We start from the raw sequence: 22,365 nt of genomic DNA on the forward strand, positions 1-22,365 counted from the left end.
TATAGGCTCACGCAGAGTGAAATATTTCAAGCCTTTAGTTCTTGAAATGTTGATGATGATGGCACACATAATGAAAACCAAGAATTCAGTACTCTCAGAAGGAGAGGACCAATTCTGCAGTCGGCATCAAGACCTGATGTCGACCTGATCTGAACCCCAGGGAGACTCTTTGGGAGAGACGACAGATCTGACAATGCAGAAGTCTGCTATCGAAGCAACCTGGGCTTCCATTACCCTTGAGCAGAGCCACAGGTTGACCTCCTGCACTGATGCAGTAATTCATGCAAAGGGGAGCCCAGCTGAGTACTGAGAACATACTTTTCAGAAACCTTGCATTTTTCTTTAAAATTTCCTATTCAACAAAGTGTGAAAAGAATGATTTTTAGATTTTTGAAATATTTGAGATCCTGAAAGTGTGATGTTCAAATACAGAGCGTTGTACCCTCAAAAAATTATCGACGTTTAGAGGATCAACAATGAAATACAGAAGCATCTCCTGACAGATTTATGAATCAGCAAAGGCATCATCCCTGGAAGAAACACGAGATAGCAGCACAGTGCTTTTTCAATTGATCAGGCTCCTGTTTATATCTCAACTTTTATTTATTCTAGGAATGCCAGACGTTTGTGTTGATTTGTAGATATTAAATAAAAACTCACATGAAACCGCGACTGAAGCATGAAGGATTTCATTTGTTCTAAAGATTTATATGAAGAAATGCTCAACATACAATCCTGACACTAGTACACACAAAAAAAAACACACACACACACATAGTGAGGCATTTATGTTCCAATACCAGAGGCCGTCCTCTGCGCTCTGCAGCTGGAGGAGGGTGTCCAGATGTTGGAGAGCATTATCCCGCCCCACGTCAATCATTTGACCATTTTCTAGCCTGAAAGATTTGTAGCCGAGCGCTGATCCCAAGTTTTCAGTCATGTATAAAGCATTAGTTTGAGAGATATGTGCAGCGTTGCCCCTCGTCTTCTTCAGCTCCGTCATTTTCTCCCGATGTTTCCCCCGAGCTGCTCCAGAATATCAGTCCCACACAAACTCAGTAACCCAGTAAAGAACATTTGTTCCTGGAGTCTTGCAGAACTACTGGAAACAATGAGTTTGAATACAATCCATCCATCCCAGAGAGTTTTTTTTTTTTTTTTTAAACAATTAGCTTTATTATTAACACTATAATTTGGTGTAAAAGCAGCGATGTGATTGTTTCAGAGTTGAAAGTTACTGGACACAGAGTGAGACAGCAGAGGTCTGACAGGAGAAGATCAGTGAGCGAACAGCGTCAGTGTTTGGCGAGTTAATCGACAAAAGGCACACAGTGTGAGATATTCAGTAAGTATTTGAGTGAGTTCCAGCTGACTGGCTCTCTGAGATGATGAGTGAAGTGAGTGCAGCGACCGGTCGCTTCACGGCGGCTCTCAGATGTTTAAGGCCCACGGTTTGAAAGATCCCGGACTGTTCACAGGGATCTGAAAGCAAAGTCAAACGAACGGAAGCAAAAAGAGATGAATGGAAGATTTTCTACTGGTGGAAAGCAGCCAGCAGCGACCGAGGAGTTCTGAAATTCCACCATCAGATTTTTTTTTAACCTTTCCGGTCTTGAGGAGGCGTTGATATTGAAAGTGTGACTTTTTACCTTCTGAGTGAACTTGGAGGCGCAGGCCAGACAGGATCTCTCAGGAGTGGCGGGGCTGTCGAGAGGAAACGGGCCGACGAGCCCCGACTGCGAGCGGGCGGCGGCCACGGCGTCTTTGATGGCGAAGAAGGCGGAGCTGCCCAGGAAGAGGATGGGCTCTCCGATGCCCTGCGCACACAGGAGCACGGTTACGGGAAGCGTTTCCCGCCGCCGCGGGCCGCAGGGCGTCTTCCGGCCGTTCTCACCTTGGAGGAGTAGATGGCGTGGGGATTGTCGCTGTCCGGCAGCAGGTAGACGTTGAACTGGAGCGGCACGTCGCACACCGCCGGGATTTTATACTGAGACGGACCTCGAGTGTACAGGAGCCCCGAGGGGGAAAACTTGAGCTCCTCCATGGTGAAGAGACCCAAACCCTGCATGAAGGCTCCCTCGATCTGACAGGAGGCGAAAACAGTCAGAACACCCGGCTGGAGTCTGAACAGCTCCTCAGCCATTAAACAGAGGGTCTCTTAGTGATCTGGACTTATTTTAGGGCCTGTTTGTATGACAGCAGAGCTCGGCTTGACAGTTTTAGAGTTGACAGTCACCTGGAAGGGCAACGCAACTCAGTTGTCTGTCTGTCTGTGTTCTCTTCATTGTTAAAGTCTAGTGTTTCGTTCAGCATCCACCCGCAACACGAAGCTTGAATTGTTTTCAATGTTTCTGTGGAAACACATCGTTCTCAAAATGCTGCCACATAAAAGTGAAAATTTTCTGATATGAAAATGCAAAAAACGATGCATCTCACTTGAGAAAGGCCCCCATTTACTTCGACCAGAAGTCTGGTCATTCAAAGGCAGCTTTTAAATGGAAGTATCGTATCTACTGACATACATCTACTGTGTTTTATTAATCTTTTACAAAACAAATGCTCTCACAGTTACAAATGAAATTTGATTAGTGTCATGTCTGAAAGCACAGAGCGACATGCAACTTGCATCTTGAAGTTCCATCAAGACGAATCTAAATTCTTTGACATCTATAAACATATTATTTTAAAACAATGTAAGAGATAAATTGCCTTGTGATTGGTTACTTTTCGAGGTAACTAGAAACTGTAATTACTTTTTAAAAGACTTTTTCCTTTCCACAGTCTCTTATGTTTGCTCATGTGGATCTGTTGGCTTTTCAATCTGTAAAAGTGTCTAGAAATGACTGTTTTATTTGGGACAACATAAAGCGGAATTGAATTGAATGGTGAGTTGTGTTATAGATATTGCAATGTCATAATTATTTAAATGAACGTGCACAATGTGAACTAATGATAATATCTACATTACATGCTTCACAATCAAATTAAATATTATGCACTTTGTTGTGTTCTGTCCCCCCAAAAAAATCAGTGTTGCTTTAAAACTGACGGCTGCATCTCTGAGGTCAGGAATTTTCTAAATGACATCATCTAATTTGCATAGTTGCTCATTTGCATGTCTAGGTCAAATTAGATGATGTCATTTAAGACCGATACATTGTTGCAATCCTCAGTCAGAAATGTTCTAAATGACATCATCATCTAATTAGCATAGCTGCTCACAGGATAACTAGTACATTTTTTGAGGAAGTAACTAGTAACGAAAATTAATTACTTTTCAAAAGTAACTTCTCGTTTGTAGTCCCTTTGTCCAAACTGCCACTGACTGCTCGTCTCACACATTTAAAAACCGAGTGAATCACCTGTCCGATGTCCACAGACGGGTTCACGCTGCGTCCCATGTCCACCACCACGTCGGTCCTCACCGTCTAGAGTGAAGAGATGGTTTCAGGACGTCACAGGGCGCCGCTCTGTGTACGTCCAGGTCAGGGTTGGGAAACGGTTGGCTCCTCACCCTGTAGTCTCCCGTAAGGCAGTCCAGCTCCACCTCGCTGCACGCCACTCCGTAGGTGTAGTAGGCGTACGGCTGACCCTCCATCTTCTCCCAGTCCATGTAAAGGTCGTGACCTCTGGGGACACACGGGGACACATGGCGTCTGCAGCTCATTGACCAATCAGAGAGGAGGGAGCAGGTCTGGGACTCACCTGTAGTGTCCAGTGGCTGACAGATTGATCTTCTCAAAATAAGCTGCAGTGATCTGCCAATAAAAACAAACTGTTTTTTCTTGTTCAACCTTTCTCCCAGGAGACCCTCAATAATCCCCCTTCCCGTCCTACCCAGCTCTCCCATGATCCTTTGGGGTCCTTCTGCCTGATGGGCTCCAGTCGTTTGTACAGAATCTCACAGGCGATCTGCAGGTGGGAAAAGAGAAACGCTCAGAGGTGATCGTGTTTGCGGCCATAGAGACAGGAAGTGGGCCCCACCTTGACCGCCATGCCGTTGGCATCGGTGCCGAAGGACGCCGCGGAGGGTGAGGTGTTGGGCACGGTGGCGGTGCTGGTTTCACTGATGTAGATCTTTGAGGGCGGGATGTGAAGCTCCCGACTCGCCACCTGAACACAAACAGAAGGAGGAGTGTGAGAATGAAGACTCTTGATCCACACAAAACTACATCTCCTGATTGAACCCAGACAATTACATTTATTATTACAATTAACACCTTTGTTTCATGTATTCTCTGAATAAATATTATTCATAAAGGTACAAGAGCAGAGCTCTGCAACTTTTATGAGGTGTAGGGCACGGAGGGTCAAAGACTGGCGGCCATGGACTGGCTGCTGATTCTTTCCCCCACCAGCAGCTCAGTCATGCTTCTGACGATCAGGAGGGATGAAACAGAACGAAAGTTACCAATGTGACTCTGGTTCTATGGCCCAGATGACCGCCAGAAAGCTGTGTCACTCAGAATCCTCGTGATCACATCAGAAGATTCTGAAGTAAGCGAGACTCTGGTGACACCGGAATTACCTTTTGTTTGTATTTTGTTGGTATGAATACTCGAAATGCGCATGCATAAAGTGGACATGCAGTGCTTTCAGCACCGCGGTCTGGCGGTCATCCGGGGTTCACAGAAGTTACATTGATGACTTTCCGTCTTCACAGTTTCCATGCTGCTGTGTGTCCGTACCTGCTGCACCTTGGTGTGGATTCCCTGACCCATCTCCGTGCCTCCATGAGTGACCAGAACCGAGCCGTCTTTGTAGATGTGGATCAGAGCTGCAGCCTGTTGGAGAAACGAGCTCCGTCAGTCAGGAAGCTCTTGGGGAGGAGCGGGAACATCGAGGTACAGGCCAGTCGAACCTGGTTCAAGAAGCCCTCTCCGAAGGCGATCCCGTATTTGATGGGGACGATGGACATGCCCCTCTTCTTCCACTGGTGCTGCAGGTTGAACTGCTCTATGGCGCTGCGCCGGGCGTCGTACTCGCTCCTCAGCTTACACTCTTCCCAGCAGCGGTGCATGTTGTCGGGGCTGAACTGGTACTTGTAGTGGGTGATCGACGGCCCTCTGTACATGTTCATCTCCCGGATCTGAGGGAAGGATTTCAAAATAAGAGACTGTCTTCCGGCCGCGGTCCTCCGGTGTGGGAGGAGCCGTCACCTGGTCGGTGGGGCGGCCCAGCAGCATCGCCACGTCGTTCAGCATGTTCTCCACCACCAGCAGACTCTGCGGCACGCCGAAGCCCCTGAAGGCCGTGTTGGACGGCAGGTTGGTCCTGCAGGCGGCGCCGCGGCCCCGCAGGTTGGGGATGTTGTAGACGCTATCCATGTGGAGCAAAATCTTCTCAATGACCTGCAGACAGGAAACGAAAGGTCACGACCTCTAATATGAACGAACAGAAGACGGGAATCGAGCATCCCTCCAGGACGTACCAGAACAGACTCGTCAATCGAGTTTCCACTGTTGGAGAAATACTGCAGGTCTGCAGCCACGATCCGCCCGTCGTTCATGAAACCCACCTGAAACAAACATTACTCTGTAAATACAGGAAATACGACCAATTCGACAAGATTCATTCATGGATGAGGATTCCCTTTGAAGACAAACAAAATAAAAACTAAAATAATGAAAGGATATAAGTTAAAAACCCCAAATTCACTATAAATGCCAAAACACACATTCTCTCATATGTTCTTTATTTGTACATGTAAATATCTTGTTGTTGTTTCAGTTTCTTTATACAAGCATTCCTTGATTTTTATCGTTTAACTTAAAAATGCTTTTTTTTTTGTTGTTGTTGCACCATATGTCATTTTTAATTGACAAGTTTGGAGGAGGAAGTTTTATGTTGACTGTTGGGGAACGTGTGTGTGTGTGTGTACCTTGTATTTTGCCTCCACCGGGTGTCGCCCTCCGGTGATCAGCATGTCGTCGCCTCGCTCCAGGACACAGCGGACGGCTCGACCGCTCCTGTAAGAAGTGATAAAAATAAAGACGGGCTGTTCAGAGCACCGCGTTTGCATTTATTTTTTTTTAACTTTACATCACTTTTAAAGCACAACACTTAAGAGACAATTGTTTCTGTCATTTTTGGGAGGATTTATTCACATTGAGCTACGCTTTGTAGATTTCTTGCAGTTCACAACAATATCTATCTAACCAACCATTTTTTACTGCTTATCCGGGACCGGGTCGCGGGGGCAGCAGTCTAAGCAGAGATGTCTGGACTCCCCTGTCCAGACGCTTCCTCTGGGATCTTGTCCTTTCGGTCATGACCCAAAGCTCATGACTTCGCCTTTCGGCTCAGCTCCTTCTTCACCACGACGGACCGATGCAACGACCGCATCACTGCAGCCGCTGCACCGATCCGCCTGTCGATCTCACCTCCATCCTTCCCCCACTCCTGAACAAGACCCCAAGATACTTGAACTCCTCCACTTGAGCCAGAGTCTCTCCACCGACCTGGAGAAGGCAGACCCACCTTCTTCCGATTGAAGACTGTGAGTAAATAGTGCTGATCCTCATCTCCATCGTTTCACACTCAGTTTCATTAACCTGGACCTACAGCATGCACTGGGGTGGTTTGCGGCTAACAGGACAACATCATCTGCAAAAAAAAATATCAGATCCTGTGGTCCCCAAACCGGACCCCCTCCGGCCCCTGGCTGCACCGAGAAATTCCGTCCATAAAAATGATGAACAGAAGCTTGTTCAGGGTTCCACAACCAGGATGAAAACCGCATTGTTCCTCCTGGACCCGAGGTTCGACTAACAGTCAAATCCTCCTCTCCAGTACCCTGGAATAGACTTTCCTGGGGAGGCTGAGGAGTGTGATCCCCCAATAGTTCAGAACAACAGTATATGTAAGAATATATCTCTAATATGTCTTACTTCGATGCAGCCACAGAGGTGATACAAGCCAAGATGGCAGTCTTGGTGACCTTCCCTCCGAAGGCGCCTCCCATCCTCTTGACGTGACAGATCACTCTGTTGGACGGGACGCCCAACGTCTCCGCCACCGCATCCTGAGGACAACGCACACGGTTTCGGGTAAACCAGCCCTGATGTGACGCAGACGGCGGAAACTCGGCGTACCTGAGTGAGGGTCGGCCACTGAGAGGAGATGTAGACGTTGAACTCCATCTCCTCGCCGACGGGAACGACCAGCATGCTCTGCGTCTCCATGTAGAAATGCTCCTGCCCGCCCAGCCGCAACTCTCCTGAAGAGAGGAGGAGTTCAGAGACGCTGGAAGACATCAGGGACGACCGATGGTCTGCTCCGTGACTCACCTTCATAAACCTGATCCGCTTCTTTAAAAGCTTCGCTCACGTTCCCTCGTTCGATCAGCCTCTGAGGCTCAAAGAAGGACGACTTCTCCACGGCGTCCTGTGACGGCGGGAAACGAGGGACGGTATGAGAATCTACAGACATCCAGGAATTTAGTGAAGGTGGAAAATCCAAGGTTGGCGTCGCCGCTCGACTGTCCTCAGTTTTGTTTTTTCATTTTGAAGTTTGTCACAGGAGCTGATCCTCCTGACGGCACTTTCATCAACACACCCAGAGCCAGTGGTCACGGCGGCAGTATCGCTCCCGCTTTAAAGAACTGCGACGTTAGACTGGACTTCCTCCTCTTTTGAGTGGAGTCTCTTCAAGGCAGGACGCACTGATCCAGTGACCTGTGCTGCCATTTACAGCCCACCGAGGCAGAACAAGGACTTTATTCAGGACTTTTTAAGATTATTTTGCTTTTATTCTGACTCATTATGACAGGATTTTAATGTATATGTGTGTTGTCCGTTTAAATCCATTGCCAGAGAGTTCTGAAGCTGAGTGAAACTTTTCATTTGACACAGTATGTCTCTGGCCTTCACCAGTGCACGCCACGGACGTACTTTGGACCTTCTGTCTGTTGGTTTTCCTGTTGACAATGTTGTTGCGGGTGATGCAGTATTCTCTGATCACAGTCCTGTCATGTTTAATTTTAGTTTATTTAGTCATCCTGTGAGCCACTTCCTTGTGGAGTCGCCCAGGGATCCATCCTGGTACCGATCCTTTTTTGCTTTAAATCTCCTCCCACTTGGAAGGATTGTTCAGAGACATGGCATCTTATCTCTACGCCGATGACTGCCAGGTTTACATGTCAATCTCGGAGAACAGCCACTGTCCTCTGCCCCCCCCTATTCAACTGCCAAAATGACGTAAAGGCTTGGTCAGCCCAGAATTATTTTTAAGACGGAGGTTTTTCTGTTTGACAGTGCTCTAATCAACCTGGTACCCCTCAGAGTATGTGTTTCCTGAAATTGAAGAATTTTATAAACAGATCAACAGCGTTTTAAAATCGTGTTTTTATCATCCTCGTCTTTTATCAAAAGTTTTTAGCTTCTCCCCTTTTCGAACAGATGGAGCACTCTTTTATTTATACCGTACAGCACTTTGGAGATGATTGTTTTTAAATGTGTTATAGAAATTAAGTGGATTACATTGAATCCCCACAAACCTTGATGGTGAAAATGGGGTCGGGCAGGTCTTCGTAGGTGATCTTCACCGCCGCCGCTCCTCGCTTGGCGTGCGTCCTCGTGTCGGCGAGCACCGCACACACCATCTGACCAACGCACGATACCTGCAGACGAACAGCGAGGGGGGAAGATGCTCAATGTGAAGGTCTGGGAAGGTTTAGAAGTTCAAGCTCAGAATAAACAGAAGGCGTCACTGACCTCATCCTGGGCGAGCAGCTCCTCGTCGTATCCCATCATCGAGCGGACTTTCTTCCCCGGGATGTCCTTAGCGGTGATGACGTCCACCACGCCGGGCAGCTGCAGCGCCGCGCTCACGTCCACGCCGCTGTGGCACACAGGAGGAACACGCTTCAGGAGAGCGGCCGAGCGGAAAGCTTCAGACATTCGCACTGCGGTCTCTCCTCACGTGATCTTGGCGTGCGCTCGGGAGCTGGTGACCAGCACCATGAAGAGCTCGCCGTCCACCTTGGGGAGGTCGTCGCAGTACATGGCCTCGCCGGTGGCATGGCTGATGGCGGAGCGGTGCATGAAGGGACGGCCCACCGGGTCCTGCTCGCTCTGGTCTTTTGAAACGGCCTGAAAACAAAAAGGAGGAGGAGTGAGGGAGTGGCGTGTGGAGAGGGTGGAGTCTGAGTGGAGACAGGGAGGCGGCGTCGGACCTGGAACTGCTGCACGCCGGGGTGGATGTCTCTGGGTAACGGCTCCATCTTCGGGAGCGCTTCTGAGATCAAGTTCTGGAAAAGTTCAAATATTCAAATCTCTGCAGGACGCTGCACGTCCAGAGTCAAGTAAAAACACGCTTTACCATCTCTCTGAGCTTGAGCAGGACCTCCAGGTTGAACTTGAAGAGCAGGCTGAGAGTGAGAGAGCGGCGGAACTCCACCTTCCCGCCGGGAGCCGACGGCGGGAGGACCAGTTCGTCCAGCAGGACGTCGTAGGCGCGGCTGAGGGTCTCATCGTCCCACGGTCTGAAACAAAGACGTTGAGTCAGACAATCTGCGCTCAACGGCGACTTTTAATGGTGGAGTCTCTCCGACCTCCCCGTGATGGCGGCGCACGTCTTGGGGGCGCTCACGGTGGTCGGTCCCATCCCTCCGTAGTACAGACTGACGTCCTGAACCACATTGGACCCCTCGGAGAAGGCCACCCTCATGCCCGTGGTCACGGTGGCGAAGGAGGCCTCCTTCCTGGGCGCCTGACGGAAAGCTCGCACAAACTCCCCCTGCAGAGCATCAAGTCATGACAGTTATTATATTTTTCCCCTCAGTGATGTTGTTCACTGAAGGTTGCAGAGTGTTTCAGACCTTTCTGGAAAATGGGATGAAAACAGCCAAGACGATGTCCTCTGGCTTCAGGACAGTTTTTCCAAACCCAACAAAGAAGTCCTGATCCAGGGGAATCTCTCGACGTCCTCCTGGCGGGTTTACACAAACACACACACACGCAACTCATCATGCTCCTGCTTGAAGAAGCATCTTTGTACGTTTGTCTTCACTGCTGTCTCGTCTCATCGGACTCACCGGTGGAGATGACGCTGACTCGGCACGTTCCGGCTGCCAGGACAGGGTTCAGGTCTGAGTTTGGGTACGCACTCGCAACGTTTCCTCCGAGAGACTGAAGAAGGAACGAAAACACAAAGGAAAGTGGTAAAGCTGACAAGCATGACACATATTTGCTCATTTACAGCTTGGATATGTTTGGATTCGAAGCAGGCCTCCTTACAGCCACGTTTCGGATCTGCTGGCTTCCCAGGTTCCCCAGCTGCTGCCTCAGGGCTCTGAACACCTCGGTCTTCTCCTCGGGGAAGCGAGGAACCAGCGACTCCAGCAGCCGCTGGACCTCGGCGAGGCTGCAGCCGGCTCCCACCCAGACGCCTGCGGGACGACAGCGTCAGGACAAACAAGACACCTCAGAGGGGGCGGGGGAAGGATACCCACCCTGCGGCGTCTCCGAGACCTGGAACAGCTCCCTGACCCTGGCAGGGGAGATCAGCAGCGGGTGTCGGACGCCTTTGAACTTCATGTCGGGACCTTCAACATGAAACACAAGTCACAGCTTCAGGAAGGAATTCGTCTGTGTTGATGTAAAACTCCCAAACACGAGGGACAGACTGACCGACGTTGGTGTTTCCCATCACCAGCGGGGCCTCGGGGTGTCGGCTCTTCAGCTGCACCAGCTCCTCCAGCGAGGCGGGAGACACCCACTTCACCCTCTCTCCGCGAAACCACAGCGTCTGCGGCGCCGCCGCCGCCTCCGCCATCAGCTGCAGAACACAGACGCGTTTCAGAGGAAAGTCACGCCGCCTTCAGGCTCCTCGGTGTCCATCTGCTGGCTTACGATCAGCTCCGGAGGGAAGATCAGCTCCTGAGTGGGATCCAGAGGCAGAAAATCCTCTTTGTTGAAGAGCTGAGGTTCTTCCTACAGATCAGGGAGAAGAAAACAAGGCAGAAAAAAGAGAAATATGAATGGAAATCATCTAATCTGAGCAGAAAAAAATGAAATTCAACAGTTTATACAGCTGTAAGCTCACAGGTTCAGGTTTATCCGAGTCTTTCTCCCCATTCAGGCAGCAGTTTCCATCACCATTGGCCTGGCAGCAGTTGGATTCCTGTGTGGATTCATTCATATGAGATGGCAGACACGAGGAAGTTCACATTTCCGACTTTTCCACCTATTGTCTCCTTTCCAACACATTTCAGAAATCATCACATCTGTTCTTGGACTTTGAGTTGTTTCCACAATTGAGGCAGCGATTAAACCGTAACTCCAACCTGACAGAAGGTCCTGCAGCCGTCCACGATGGGTCGATACCCGGTGCAGCGGCACATGTTACCTGAACGACAGAGAGCGCAGCACAGTTACGTTCGATTCCTTCTCATGGCAGTGGTAACTCTGGCTTGTGTTGACAGGTTTGGATGTTTTGATTTTGCTTCAGTTAGTGCCATAGATACAATCTCTCCAAATGTGACACAGGAATAATTTGAATAAAATTCATGCACGAACCAGCCAGCGCCTGCATGATGTCGTCCATGCTGGGCTGCGGTTTGTTCCTCAGCAGGGCGTAAACAGACATCACCATGCCCGGCGTGCAGAAGCCGCACTGAGAACCGTGAGCCTTGGCGATGCGCTCCTGAAAATTCCAGACACAGAGCTCAGCAGGGGCCAACCGGCTCAGGAAAGACCATTTTACAGGGAAATCTTCACCATTAGGGCACTTTTAAAGCAACAAGAAACTCTAATCACACAGTTTCTGATGTAACTTTGACACCTGGGACTGAGGAGAACTGCTGCAGGACACAAACACAACAACTGACAATGTTTCATGGGATGAAGAACAAAGGTCTGTATGAACGATTCCAGCTGTTGGAGTTTATGAATGCAGGATGAATCAACCAGTTAATGATCTACCAAACACTGTTCTGATCACGCTTCTATCACGGAACAAGAGAACTGATCTTTCATGATGAAAGAAGCAGCGGAAGTGTCTGAACGAGCGCCGCCGACCTGCACGGGGTGGATCCTGGTCTTGGTGCTGCCGATGCCCTCCACCGTGGTGACGGCGGCTCCGTGGAGCTGACACAGCGGCAGCAGGCAGGCGGTGGCCGAGAAGTGGCTGAAGAGCGAGTGAAGGGTAACCGAGAAGAATTCATTAAACTGCTCATAAAAAACACAGTACACGCTTCTTGTTGATTCTGAACCCACAGCAGTTAATAAATGTTTGTAGAAGAAATTCATAAAGATGATGTTATTGTGGTCCTCAAACGTCAAACCATCTGCTCCCCGTAACCATAAATGGGAATTAGTTGATCAATGTTATCATGGTGGGTTCATCAGAACATGATAAAGAGTTCATCAAAGTCCGAGAACAATAAACATGACAGTGACAAGAGCGGATCTGAGAGCGTGAGGCCTTTTAATGCGACTTTACACCAAATTGGCATGTCGGATGTGTTCAAATACTTTTGAGATAATTCCTGTCCTTTGCCCTCGATTCCTGCGCTCATCCTTGATTCAAGGGTTTGCGATCGATTGCCTCCATGCAGCTTTGGATTAGAGCCACGAGAGGAAATTACTAACAGGCCGATGCATTCAATACATCCAATCTGAGGCTGGCAGACGACCAGAAAACCCTCAGAGCTCCTCTTGTCTGCTAAGAATCTCATTTTGTTCATTAGGAGGAGGGAGTGTGCTTGATAATTTGATGGTATGGTTGGACTTTCCTTGGATTCTGGGCTGCTCACACTGGGTGGGCTTTGCAAAAGGATACCCGATGGTTTTGGTGGCAGGTTGGTAGCGCGACACCATGACCGTGCACGCCCCGCAGCCTCCTCCGCCGCAGCCAGACTTGGTCCCGGTTAACCTCACTGCGGTCACAGTTAAGGCCGACAGCTGAAAACTCTGTAATGCTCCTCAATGACCACATCTCCACTGTGAGAGAGTTGCTCAAGGATACTGTTCTCCCTGAGGAAGGACAGCAGCATCGTCTCAGGGTCCACATGCTCCACTGTCACCTGCAGGGGCAGAAAACAGCATCAGTGACATTGGAAGTACAGTTTTTTCCTGATTATACCATTATTCAACGAACCTAATGGAGGAAATCATGAAAGAAACAAGCAAATTAAAATTGTGTTCTCATTTCTGCTCAATTTAATGATCAACAAAAGTTTCTCTGGGTTGAGAAACTCATGAAAAAAGTCAGCCAGAAGCCAGATCTGATAGTATTAAAAACTCTATCAGATCTGGACAAAGCCTTGCAGTATCTGGATCCCAATTCATCCCTGTAATAACTGCAAAGGTGCAATCAGATCAATTGCTACTCTGCAAAACAAAGCCATAAAGTAATAATCCTGGTTATCTGAATCACTTTCACTGTATTCAATGAAAATTTACAGACAGCGCAAATCAACTCATGAACTTCTCATGTTCAGTTTTTCTCTTTCCATATTTCTAATGTTGCTGAATAAGACGGGAGAAAGACAAACACTAATACCAGCGCTGTTATGAAGGAGGTAGTAGAAAGAAAAAAGGGGATGGAATTTAAAATTGTACATTTTCATTGTATTAAAGATGCAATTCAACATAATGAGGACATCCAAGTTTTTGTTCTTTTCTTTAATGTGTAACATCTTTCTGTCAGAGCGGATAAATCAGGACATGAGGAAGTCCTTATTTGGGCACCACTTTGATCTCACACGGATTTGTGGGGTCACATATTTTTTTTTCTGCGTAACACCCGGCCCCCAACTTTCACGCTACTTTTCCTCGTTTTTGCAAAGTTTTGACCAGTTTTCAAGAAAAGCTGATTTTGGAAAACAGACAGGCATTTCGTCACGCGTAACAGAAGCTTAAAAAAAAACACCTGAAACACGAAAACAGACACTTTAACATAAGTTAGACGGAAAAAGCGGCTAAAACCTGCAACTTTTGTAACAACTTGACAATATAAGAGCGGTTGTTTACCTTTTTCCCGTTGATAAAGAAGCACAAAGTGTCGCTTTCTCCTTCTGCAGACATCTTTCTGTCAACTCTGAAGACACGAACTGAAAGACAGGTCCGTCAAGTCCATTTAAAGGGCCAGCACCACATCCGGTGGGGACCTTCACAATAAACCCTGTCAGCACCGCATCCGGTGGACCCCTTAAAAATAAAACGCATAAATACTTTGCATATCCAAACTACAACATAGACAAACATACACTACTCAAAAAAGAGGAACCAAGTGTGAAGACAGACCACTGGAAACCACTCACATGCACATCCACTGCAAAGGTACCTGAACACATCACCAGGGTTCCTGAACACACCACTCGGCAGGACCTCGTCATCTTGAAGGACCAGGGACGAGTGCCTTTTTCAGATGATAGTCTTTTATAATAATAATAATAATAATAATAATAATAATAATAATAATAATAGCAAAAAGAAATTCAGTAGAAGCAATGTTGGAAACATGAAGGAGAACGCTTTGCATCAGTCACATTTTGTAAAGTACAGCAGTTCTGTCAAACCCACAGACATGCATCTGAATATATATTTCCACATAATGCAGTCACCGCCTGTCTTTATATTTTGTGAAAGAAAACCTTCAGGAAAAAAAAATTAAAAACACGAACTGAAGCACATTTACCCGAAGAACTTTATTTTGAAGCAGAACATCTCCACTTCCTGTCTCACTGTGCAGAAGTCTGCCTGCTGTGACCTGACATGACCTCTCGGGATGTTAAACAAACATGGCCTGCATGAGGAGGAACACAGAAGTAATGGTGCATGTGAAGAGTTGGGTGAGATCAATCTCACCTCATTGGTTTGGAATTTCCACTTTCGCCGACAATTAATCAGATTTCAGGCACAAAAAAAACTCACATGAAAGAACAAAGTGAATTCATGATTGTCCTATTGAAATACAAAGAAGTGCCCTTTGCACAGAGTAAACTCTGTTATCACAGTGATCTGAAGTTAATCATTTTTGATGTTTGATGACACTTATCAAACCAGATAATTCACATTTAACCCACTTTTAAAACAAACTGCAGTCATGTGTCAGTCATCTCAGAAAGTGCTGAGTCATGTTTTTTTCCTCTATTTCCTAAATACGACAGCTGTCGCCGCAATCCTCCGGCACACTTTCAAGTCCATCCATGACCAGACAATGGGAAGAATAATAATGTGCAACCCCACAAGAGGGCGCTGGAGGGCAGGCTATTGGCTGGAGGTTTCCCTGCATGTTTGCATTTTGTGATAAAAGTCTGAGTCCATGAAATAAAACAGTTTCAGTCGCATTTTACTGTCTGAAATAAAGATTATCCTAGAAGAAAGGCTGAATTCAGAGGATTTGTTGATTTATTTCTCGCACGTGTTTAAAACCAACAGTTTTCCCAATGAAACCATTGTAAAAACCAATCATTTACTCGTTTGTGGAAACTGGTTGTTGTTTTCTCCTGTCTGTTCAGTTTCCATGTGAAAATATTTCTTCTCCTGTTGACCTTCATCCCCTCCAAATGAGATCCAGTCTCTGTTCATCTCCCCTGAACTGCGCACACATAAAGAGCGTTTTACTTCAGATCCTGTTGCTGATAACGCAGCAGCAGACCTGTGTGTGTGTGTGTGAGTGTGGGAACTTGTACCGGTTTATTTACTCAGGTTTCTCTTCCAGGTCCAACACAAAGGGGCTCCACCTTTTCTCAGTGGGCTGAGCTGCAGCAGGTATCCTGAGACTTCGGGGCCAGTAAAACCCTTCAGGGCAAAACAAACATGGTGGATTTTTACACTCAGGTGGGATTTGTTTTGCCTCTGCGAGGCTTTTTCTCTGGGTTGTGACCTGCAGACTCTCCCAGGGTGTCGCCTTCTGGTTATTTACACAGATCTCAGTGAGATTTGATGCTGAGATTTACAGCGAGAGACGCAGCAGGGGGGCGGGGGTCAAAGGTTGCATCAACAGGTCATTCATTTTGTGGACTGAATGATTTTTAGTTGTTTGTTGCTTGGTTGATTCATTAGTCGTGTTGAACGTGCTGAAAACATCCCTCTGCCGACTGAAGTGGTGAAAATCCAACTCTTCTTTGATCTTTCTCCCTTAAATCTGGACGCTTTGGACAATATAAACAAACCATTTGTGTCCCTTGAACTTCCTCAGATGTTTGTTCTCTCCATTTCCGCCCAGCTAGCAGATTATCACCCCCCCCCCATCATCTCAAAATAAACAGATCTGCGAAGAAGACCTCCCCTCCTCCTCCTCCTCCTCCTCCTCCTCCTCCTCGTCTTCATGGAAACGAGGGGCACTGCCAGGGTTCGGCCACATTTTTGCTGCTCGCTGGGAGATCTAAGCGCAGCTTCCATGTTCCGAGTGAGGAAACCACCACTTTTATTTTACTGACTTGGGAATTAAAAAGTCAGAGTGGAGCCGGAGCATCAAAGCTCAGAATGAATATATATATTTAACTGGAGGGATTATAATGACAAGTTCGCAGACGTTTATTGGCTCTATAAGATCTGCAGCTTGAAGAGAGTTCAGAAATCTGTCTGCAGGTCTGGGGTGTGTGTCGTCGGGGAGAGTCCCCCTGCCTCCTGCAGCTCAGACGAGCTGCTGTGTAATTTCACATGTTAATGACAAAACTTCAGCAGAGTGCAGCCATTAAAGCTGTGAAGCCGACACCACAGCTCCAGCGTCCCGTCTCAGTCGCACAGACACGTCAAAAAGAAACTTTCTGACCATCACAACAGTTAGGATGACCTCGAAATGTTCCTGGAAATATGAACTGTTTTAAACTGTACTGGAGTAAGTATTTCATAAATTAACTGTTGGTCAAATTCTTCAAATTTCCAATTGAAATGAGGATTTCACTCATGAAATAAAGAGGAGTTCATTGTATTTTCAAAAAGAAAAACTATTCTCATGATTGTTTTAGCATTTTTTTGGATTGATTTTATTGGTAAAGTTTCTCAGATTGAGCCCGTTCCATGTTAAAATCTTTACGATGAGCAAATAAAGGTTCATTTAATTTCAGTCAAGGTTTTACATTAAGCAGATCTCTGGCTGTTAAGAAAGACCTGGGATGTGAAGGTGGACTTTCGATTGTCTGGACAGATTTTCACCCTGAAGGTTTTAAATCCCAAAGCTGATGTTGACTCAGCAGGAAGGCTTATGTAACAGCTGACTGTGTCTGGGCCAGAAATCAGAGAGATTCATGGGAGAAAAGTTGTATTTTACATTCAAGTCAATACATTTTGAACTCGTGTTCCTGATATAAAACCAGTGTGAATGAATTATTGCTTTGGTCAGCTTAACTTAAAATAAATAAATAAATAAAAAAATCTCAACCAAATGTGTTTGTTAAAGCCTTGAAATAAAGGAAGAGGGGAGCTGCAGACAGACTGCGAAACGCTCGAAGCTCCTGCATGTGGCGGACTGCGAGGGCGGAGGTGTGAGGGATTATCATCACACGCGCACGGATCGCACACCAAACACTGAAATTCTTTTCACGGCCGCCCACAAGAAACGCGGAGAAATGAAAAGGAACGAGACAAAGCGGGCGACTGAAAGGAGCGTATCTGAGCAGAAAGCGGAGCCACAAGTCTGGATTGTTTTCATTTAGAGCTCAGTTTTAAAGTCTGAAGTTGTTAAAAATTCACAGGTTATTTGAAGGCGACTTTGAGAGGGGCAACTTGAAGTTTGATGTGAAAATCAGAAACTTTCACATGAAAAACCCACAATATGTTGAAAATCCTGGGAGTTTTGTATCAAATTTTAACATAAAAACAAAAATATCTCAGATGAGAAGTCACAGATACTTTCAATATTAGACTTTGCATTGTGTTGCATTAAAAAAGTTTGATGGAAAACTTTTTACCGTTTTATATTTGTGTTCATTTTAAACTCAACCACACACGGTACCAATGAAACAAGTAAAACTTCATGGAAAACAGACACACACGTTGACTTACAAAGAGTTTAATCCCAAAAATACTTCTGTCTTCTTTACCATTTTGGCATCTTTGAATACATTGTTTGGTCTTGCTGTATCTTGGCTGTAACACTACACTGTATCATTACATGGTCTGAAGTAGCGGCTGTTGCGTCATGCAGAGTTGGAGGAGGAAGATTTCACGTTAAGAGTCCCTGCTGGAGGTGGAAACCGGCGGATATGGAGAACATGCTGCGGGTTTATACTGGAGGAGCCGGAGAAACTCTGCCCTCGTTTCGTGCAGGTGTGAACGCAGCGTTGAGGGAAGAGTCCGGGTGAGACATTCAGCAGTCCTGACGTGCATGAGGTGGTTCTCGCGGTGTTCCTGATGGGACGCGTTTCGTTAGGAGGTCATTCAGCAGGACAGGTCCCAGCCTGTCATCGAGTTCACTGCGTTATCATTTATAGGAAGACACTGAGCTTCTTGGATGCTCTCCAAACTCTTCACACCGACTCTGAGAAACAGCTGGAAACAAAACTACCTTTCTTGTCGGAAAGACTCTGATTTTGTGTAAATGAGAGTCTTTTCTGTTGATTTTACGTGATAACTCCTTTCACACAGTGTCACGACAGCTACAAAACAAAGAGCCATGAAACTGTCTCAATGAAAAATCATGAGTGGTTCTTTTCTAAGTTTTCATGAGACTTGATGCTGAGAATGTGCTTCAAGTCTCCCCAAAAACTCAGCAAATTTCTGCCAGCATGAGCTGCATCCAAGTCTTTAAACTCAGGCCCAGTGTGAACTGGCTTCTTGTTCACCGAGTGTGAAAACTGCTACATCAGCTCTCCAAAAGAAGACTAAATCAGCTGTTCGCAGAGTCGGAGGTTCCTCTGAGGAAGACACGACTCTGAAGGAAACCAATGAGTCTCCTCAGGATGAGGAGGTCTGAGAACAAAGCCAAGAGTCCTGTGTGTTTCTCAGGGGAATCGTCTTTCTCTCGTTTTCACATCTGTGCACAGCACAACACAGCAGCAGCAGCGAGCTCTGCAAGGAGATCCATCCTCTCTACAAACATCCCGGCTGTAGTGCAGACATCTCTAATCAAACAGTCCTGTCAGCGTTCCCTGTCGTTACCAGGCACTCTGCTCGTCACAGGGAGGGTGGAACAGTCGTCTATCAAGGTATTTCTACCAACATTCGTTCTGCTCTGTGAATGTATGCAGTTCGTGAGGATGAGGATGGTTGTTTACTGCATTCTTGCATTTGTGACATTCCTGCAGGAGCACGTGGCCTCATTATAAATATATTCCCGTCATCCGCAGGCTCCTGTCACGGTGAGAGGTGATGTTCACGGTGAGTCAGGAGGGGAAGCTTTCCTCGGCCGCCCTCACTGCCTCTTCTTCTTCTGCTTGAGGGATTTCCTCCTCTTCACGATCATCTCGTACAGCTTGTCCATGCCCTCGTCCAGTCCCTCTCCGATGATGGCGCAGGCCGGCTGGACGTGGTACGGCGTGGAGGGGCTCAGCTCGGCCAGGGCCAGCTGCCTCTCGATCTCCCCGACGTCCAGGGCCCGCGGCAGGTCCTGCTTGTTGGCGATGACCAGCAGCGGGGTGCCCTGGTTCTCCGCGAAGCGGGTGATCTTGTGCAGCTCGGTGCGCGCCTCCTCCAGCCGCTCCGCGTCCACGGAGTCCACCACGTACACGATCCCGTCCGTGCAGCGGCTGTAGGGCTTCCAGAGGGGCCGCAGCTTCTCCTGGCCCCCGACGTCCCAGAAGTGGCAGCTGATGCCCCGGGAGGCCCCCGCGCCGCCCAGCCGGATGCGCTCCGTGTTGAAGCCGATGGTGGGGACCGTGTTGACGAACTCGTTGAATTTGAGGCGGTACAGCACGGTGGTCTTCCCCGCGGAGTCCAGGCCCAGCATGACGATGTGCAGCGACTGGAAGGCGGCCAGGTTAGAGAAACTGTTGCCCATCTTGAGGAGGAGCGGGGGCTGCACCCACACACACACACACACACACACACACACACACACACACTCACACACACACGGCACCGGCAGCGACTGGCGCTCAGGCGTCCCGGGAGAGATCCATCGCGGGGATTCCTCAAAGCGCAAAGTGGGAAAACGCGCCTCTCCCGTTCAGCCGAGGAGGAGGAGGAGGAGGAGGAGGAGGAGGGCGCAGCTCCGGCTTGCACGGCGGCACTCCGGCAGCAGCAGCATCCCTGGACTCACTCCCGAGCTGCGTCGAGGAAATGTCAAATCATCGCCGCGGCGCATTCAGAAGGGACGCACGCCGCTCTTCACGCGCGGACGCGGTGGGGGGAAAAGAGTCACATCGTGTCTCTTGCAGCCGTCCGGCTCGCGGAGGAAAACACGCCAGTGACGGCGCGTGACGCGCGGATCGGCTCGTGGAGGCTTGAAGGGGGGGGGGGCCATGTGAAGGCGCGTCAAGCTGCACCCACCGACACCGAGCGGTTACAAGAATAAAGTCCCTCCAGACCGGATTAAACCCGCCGGTCAGAGCAGGGAAGCTCTTATTCTGAAGGGTGTCAGATTATGTTCTGTTTCCTCTGCGCAGTGGAGCGCCGCTGCTGTACAACAGCGACCCCCACTGGTGACTTATGGGCAAAACAAAGGAGACGGAATGCGTTTTTGAGGACACGTGAAAGTGATCCGAGGCTGGATTTGCATGTGTCTTTGATTAATGTGATTACAATCGAGTTAATAACCCATATTTAAACTGTGGTAATGATTAAATGGACCACTGTCAAATTATTTTTGTATTTATGTGGAAAACTTCCAAGTTAGCTTATTTAATTTCACTTAAATTATCCTTAAAGTATCATTACTAAGGATCTAAAGTCACCTTAAATTCTGGATGGTTTTTGTGTTTTTCTTCATACAGATTCTGGTTTGTAAGCAGCTTTTCGTCTATTTATGATATATTTATTTTTAATAAAACTGAAGTTTTGGCTGCTTTGACATTTAATAATAAATACATTTCAACCTGAAACATCTCTCTTTCCAGACTGAATCACATCTTTCTAATATAAAACAAACGAGATAAAAATGTACAAATTTGCTTGTACATATTCATCATTAATTCTTAAACCTCACCTGAGCCACCCCAGTCTGTAAACCTCCCTCCTCTCTGGAGCTGCAGCGTCCTGGTAACAGAGGAAACGATACAACATGAACCAGTGAGACTCTGCTTTCCAGAGACCAGTACAGACACTGAGCTATTTGTTGGTGGAATATTTTTGCTTAAATTTGACAGGCATGTATCCTCCACATGTTTACCTGTGAAGATGTTTCGCTATCAGATCGTACATAATTTATCTTTATTTTCGAAAAAAGAAATCACTTCAGGTTTGCGAAACTGCAAAGAAATATCGCCATCCAGCCAGTGGGGGGCGCTAAAGCCTTGCAATTAGCTCTGAGGACTGAACAGACGGAGTATCTGTTATTTGTTTCTTTTGTTGAGACTTAAAAAGTGAGGTGAAGTTCTGGAAAATGTCATCAGACCCAAACACAAAGAAATTAAAGAGACTATTGGCCATTTCTGTTTTGATTGATCGACACAGATGAGGAAAAAGTGGATTGTCCAAAAAGACAGAACACGGCCTGCGTCATCAGGAGCTGCTCTTAATTGTTCCCTCTGTCCTCCTCTGGCATCGATCAGCCTTCTAATGAGTGTGTGTGAGATCAATAAAAGGAATTATAAACAGGGCGTGGACACACACACACACACACACACATAAACACACACACTCACTAACTTTATCAGACGACAGCTCACTCTAATTGTCCTCCCCTTCTCTCTCTAACAAGGCTGGATGTCTCTGGCCCACACGCTGCTCTCATCCATTAAACAGGAGTCATTTACGTGTAATTTATTCCTCCGTCTCCTCCTCGCCGTTCCTCAGGTAACGGCGAGCGGCAGCCCTGAAAGGTCAAAACAAGCAGGTCTCAACTGCTGTCGGTCCGTGAAGAAATATCACGTCACGCGGGTTATCAACTCCAACAATGGGAGCTGAGCGGTTTATAGGAGAAAACAGCTTCAGTGTGTTTTTTCTTCTCATGATGGTGACACGAGCAGGAACACATATGGAAGAGTAAAAAGCCTGTAAAACACAACAGGTGCTCTGAAGCTGGTGTATCTGCTTGAGTTTGATGACTTTCCTGTTGTGAGGCCTCCCAGTGAGTTTTATTTATTTCTTCACTGGCCGGCTTCCACTCACTCCCGCCTCGTGAAATCAGAGCAACAACGACAACAACAGCAGATGAAACAGACTGACGGCTCGTCCCCGAGCTTTTCATCTCGCCACCTGTTTTGCATTTTCAAAAGCTAGCTCGACGCCGGCCAATTTGTCCCGAATTAATGAAGGGAGGAGGAAGTCTCTGTTCCCCCCCCTCCAGTCGCTGTGATCCTCTGATTTGACGGGC

General features: G+C 47.5%; 2 protein-coding genes across 2 annotated transcripts; both read right to left on the bottom strand.

Annotated features, from left to right (window-relative positions):
- Positions 1-1,076: 1,076 nt before the first annotated feature.
- Positions 1,077-14,088, bottom strand: aox6 (aldehyde oxidase 6). Its single transcript, XM_030086313.1, has 35 exons — positions 13,977-14,088; positions 12,970-13,027; positions 12,784-12,880; positions 12,021-12,129; positions 11,520-11,646; positions 11,288-11,349; positions 11,047-11,124; positions 10,854-10,934; positions 10,632-10,779; positions 10,454-10,546; positions 10,239-10,390; positions 10,037-10,130; positions 9,821-9,930; positions 9,554-9,738; positions 9,322-9,484; positions 9,176-9,250; positions 8,923-9,092; positions 8,715-8,841; positions 8,498-8,620; positions 7,290-7,386; positions 7,095-7,219; positions 6,891-7,024; positions 5,882-5,969; positions 5,432-5,518; positions 5,160-5,351; positions 4,862-5,089; positions 4,689-4,784; positions 3,985-4,113; positions 3,838-3,912; positions 3,706-3,758; positions 3,515-3,629; positions 3,363-3,428; positions 1,895-2,083; positions 1,650-1,817; positions 1,077-1,482 (listed from the first exon to the last, which is right to left on the bottom strand). Exons 1-35 carry the CDS (start codon positions 14,028-14,030, stop codon positions 1,432-1,434), a joined length of 3,999 nt encoding a protein of 1,332 aa, XP_029942173.1. The 5' UTR covers positions 14,031-14,088; the 3' UTR covers positions 1,077-1,431.
- A 3,860-nt stretch (positions 14,089-17,948) lies between these two features.
- On the bottom strand, positions 17,949-20,341 carry LOC115384066 (ADP-ribosylation factor-like protein 4C). The gene has a single exon (XM_030086364.1). The coding sequence runs from the start codon at positions 19,888-19,890 to the stop codon at positions 19,306-19,308; it is 585 nt and encodes a 194-aa protein (XP_029942224.1). The 5' UTR covers positions 19,891-20,341; the 3' UTR covers positions 17,949-19,305.
- Positions 20,342-22,365: the final 2,024 nt, after the last annotated feature.

This window comes from Salarias fasciatus (assembly GCF_902148845.1).
Source record: "Salarias fasciatus chromosome 23 unlocalized genomic scaffold, fSalaFa1.1 super_scaffold_20, whole genome shotgun sequence".
In the NCBI taxonomy this organism is placed as follows: domain Eukaryota; kingdom Metazoa; phylum Chordata; class Actinopteri; order Blenniiformes; family Blenniidae; genus Salarias; species Salarias fasciatus.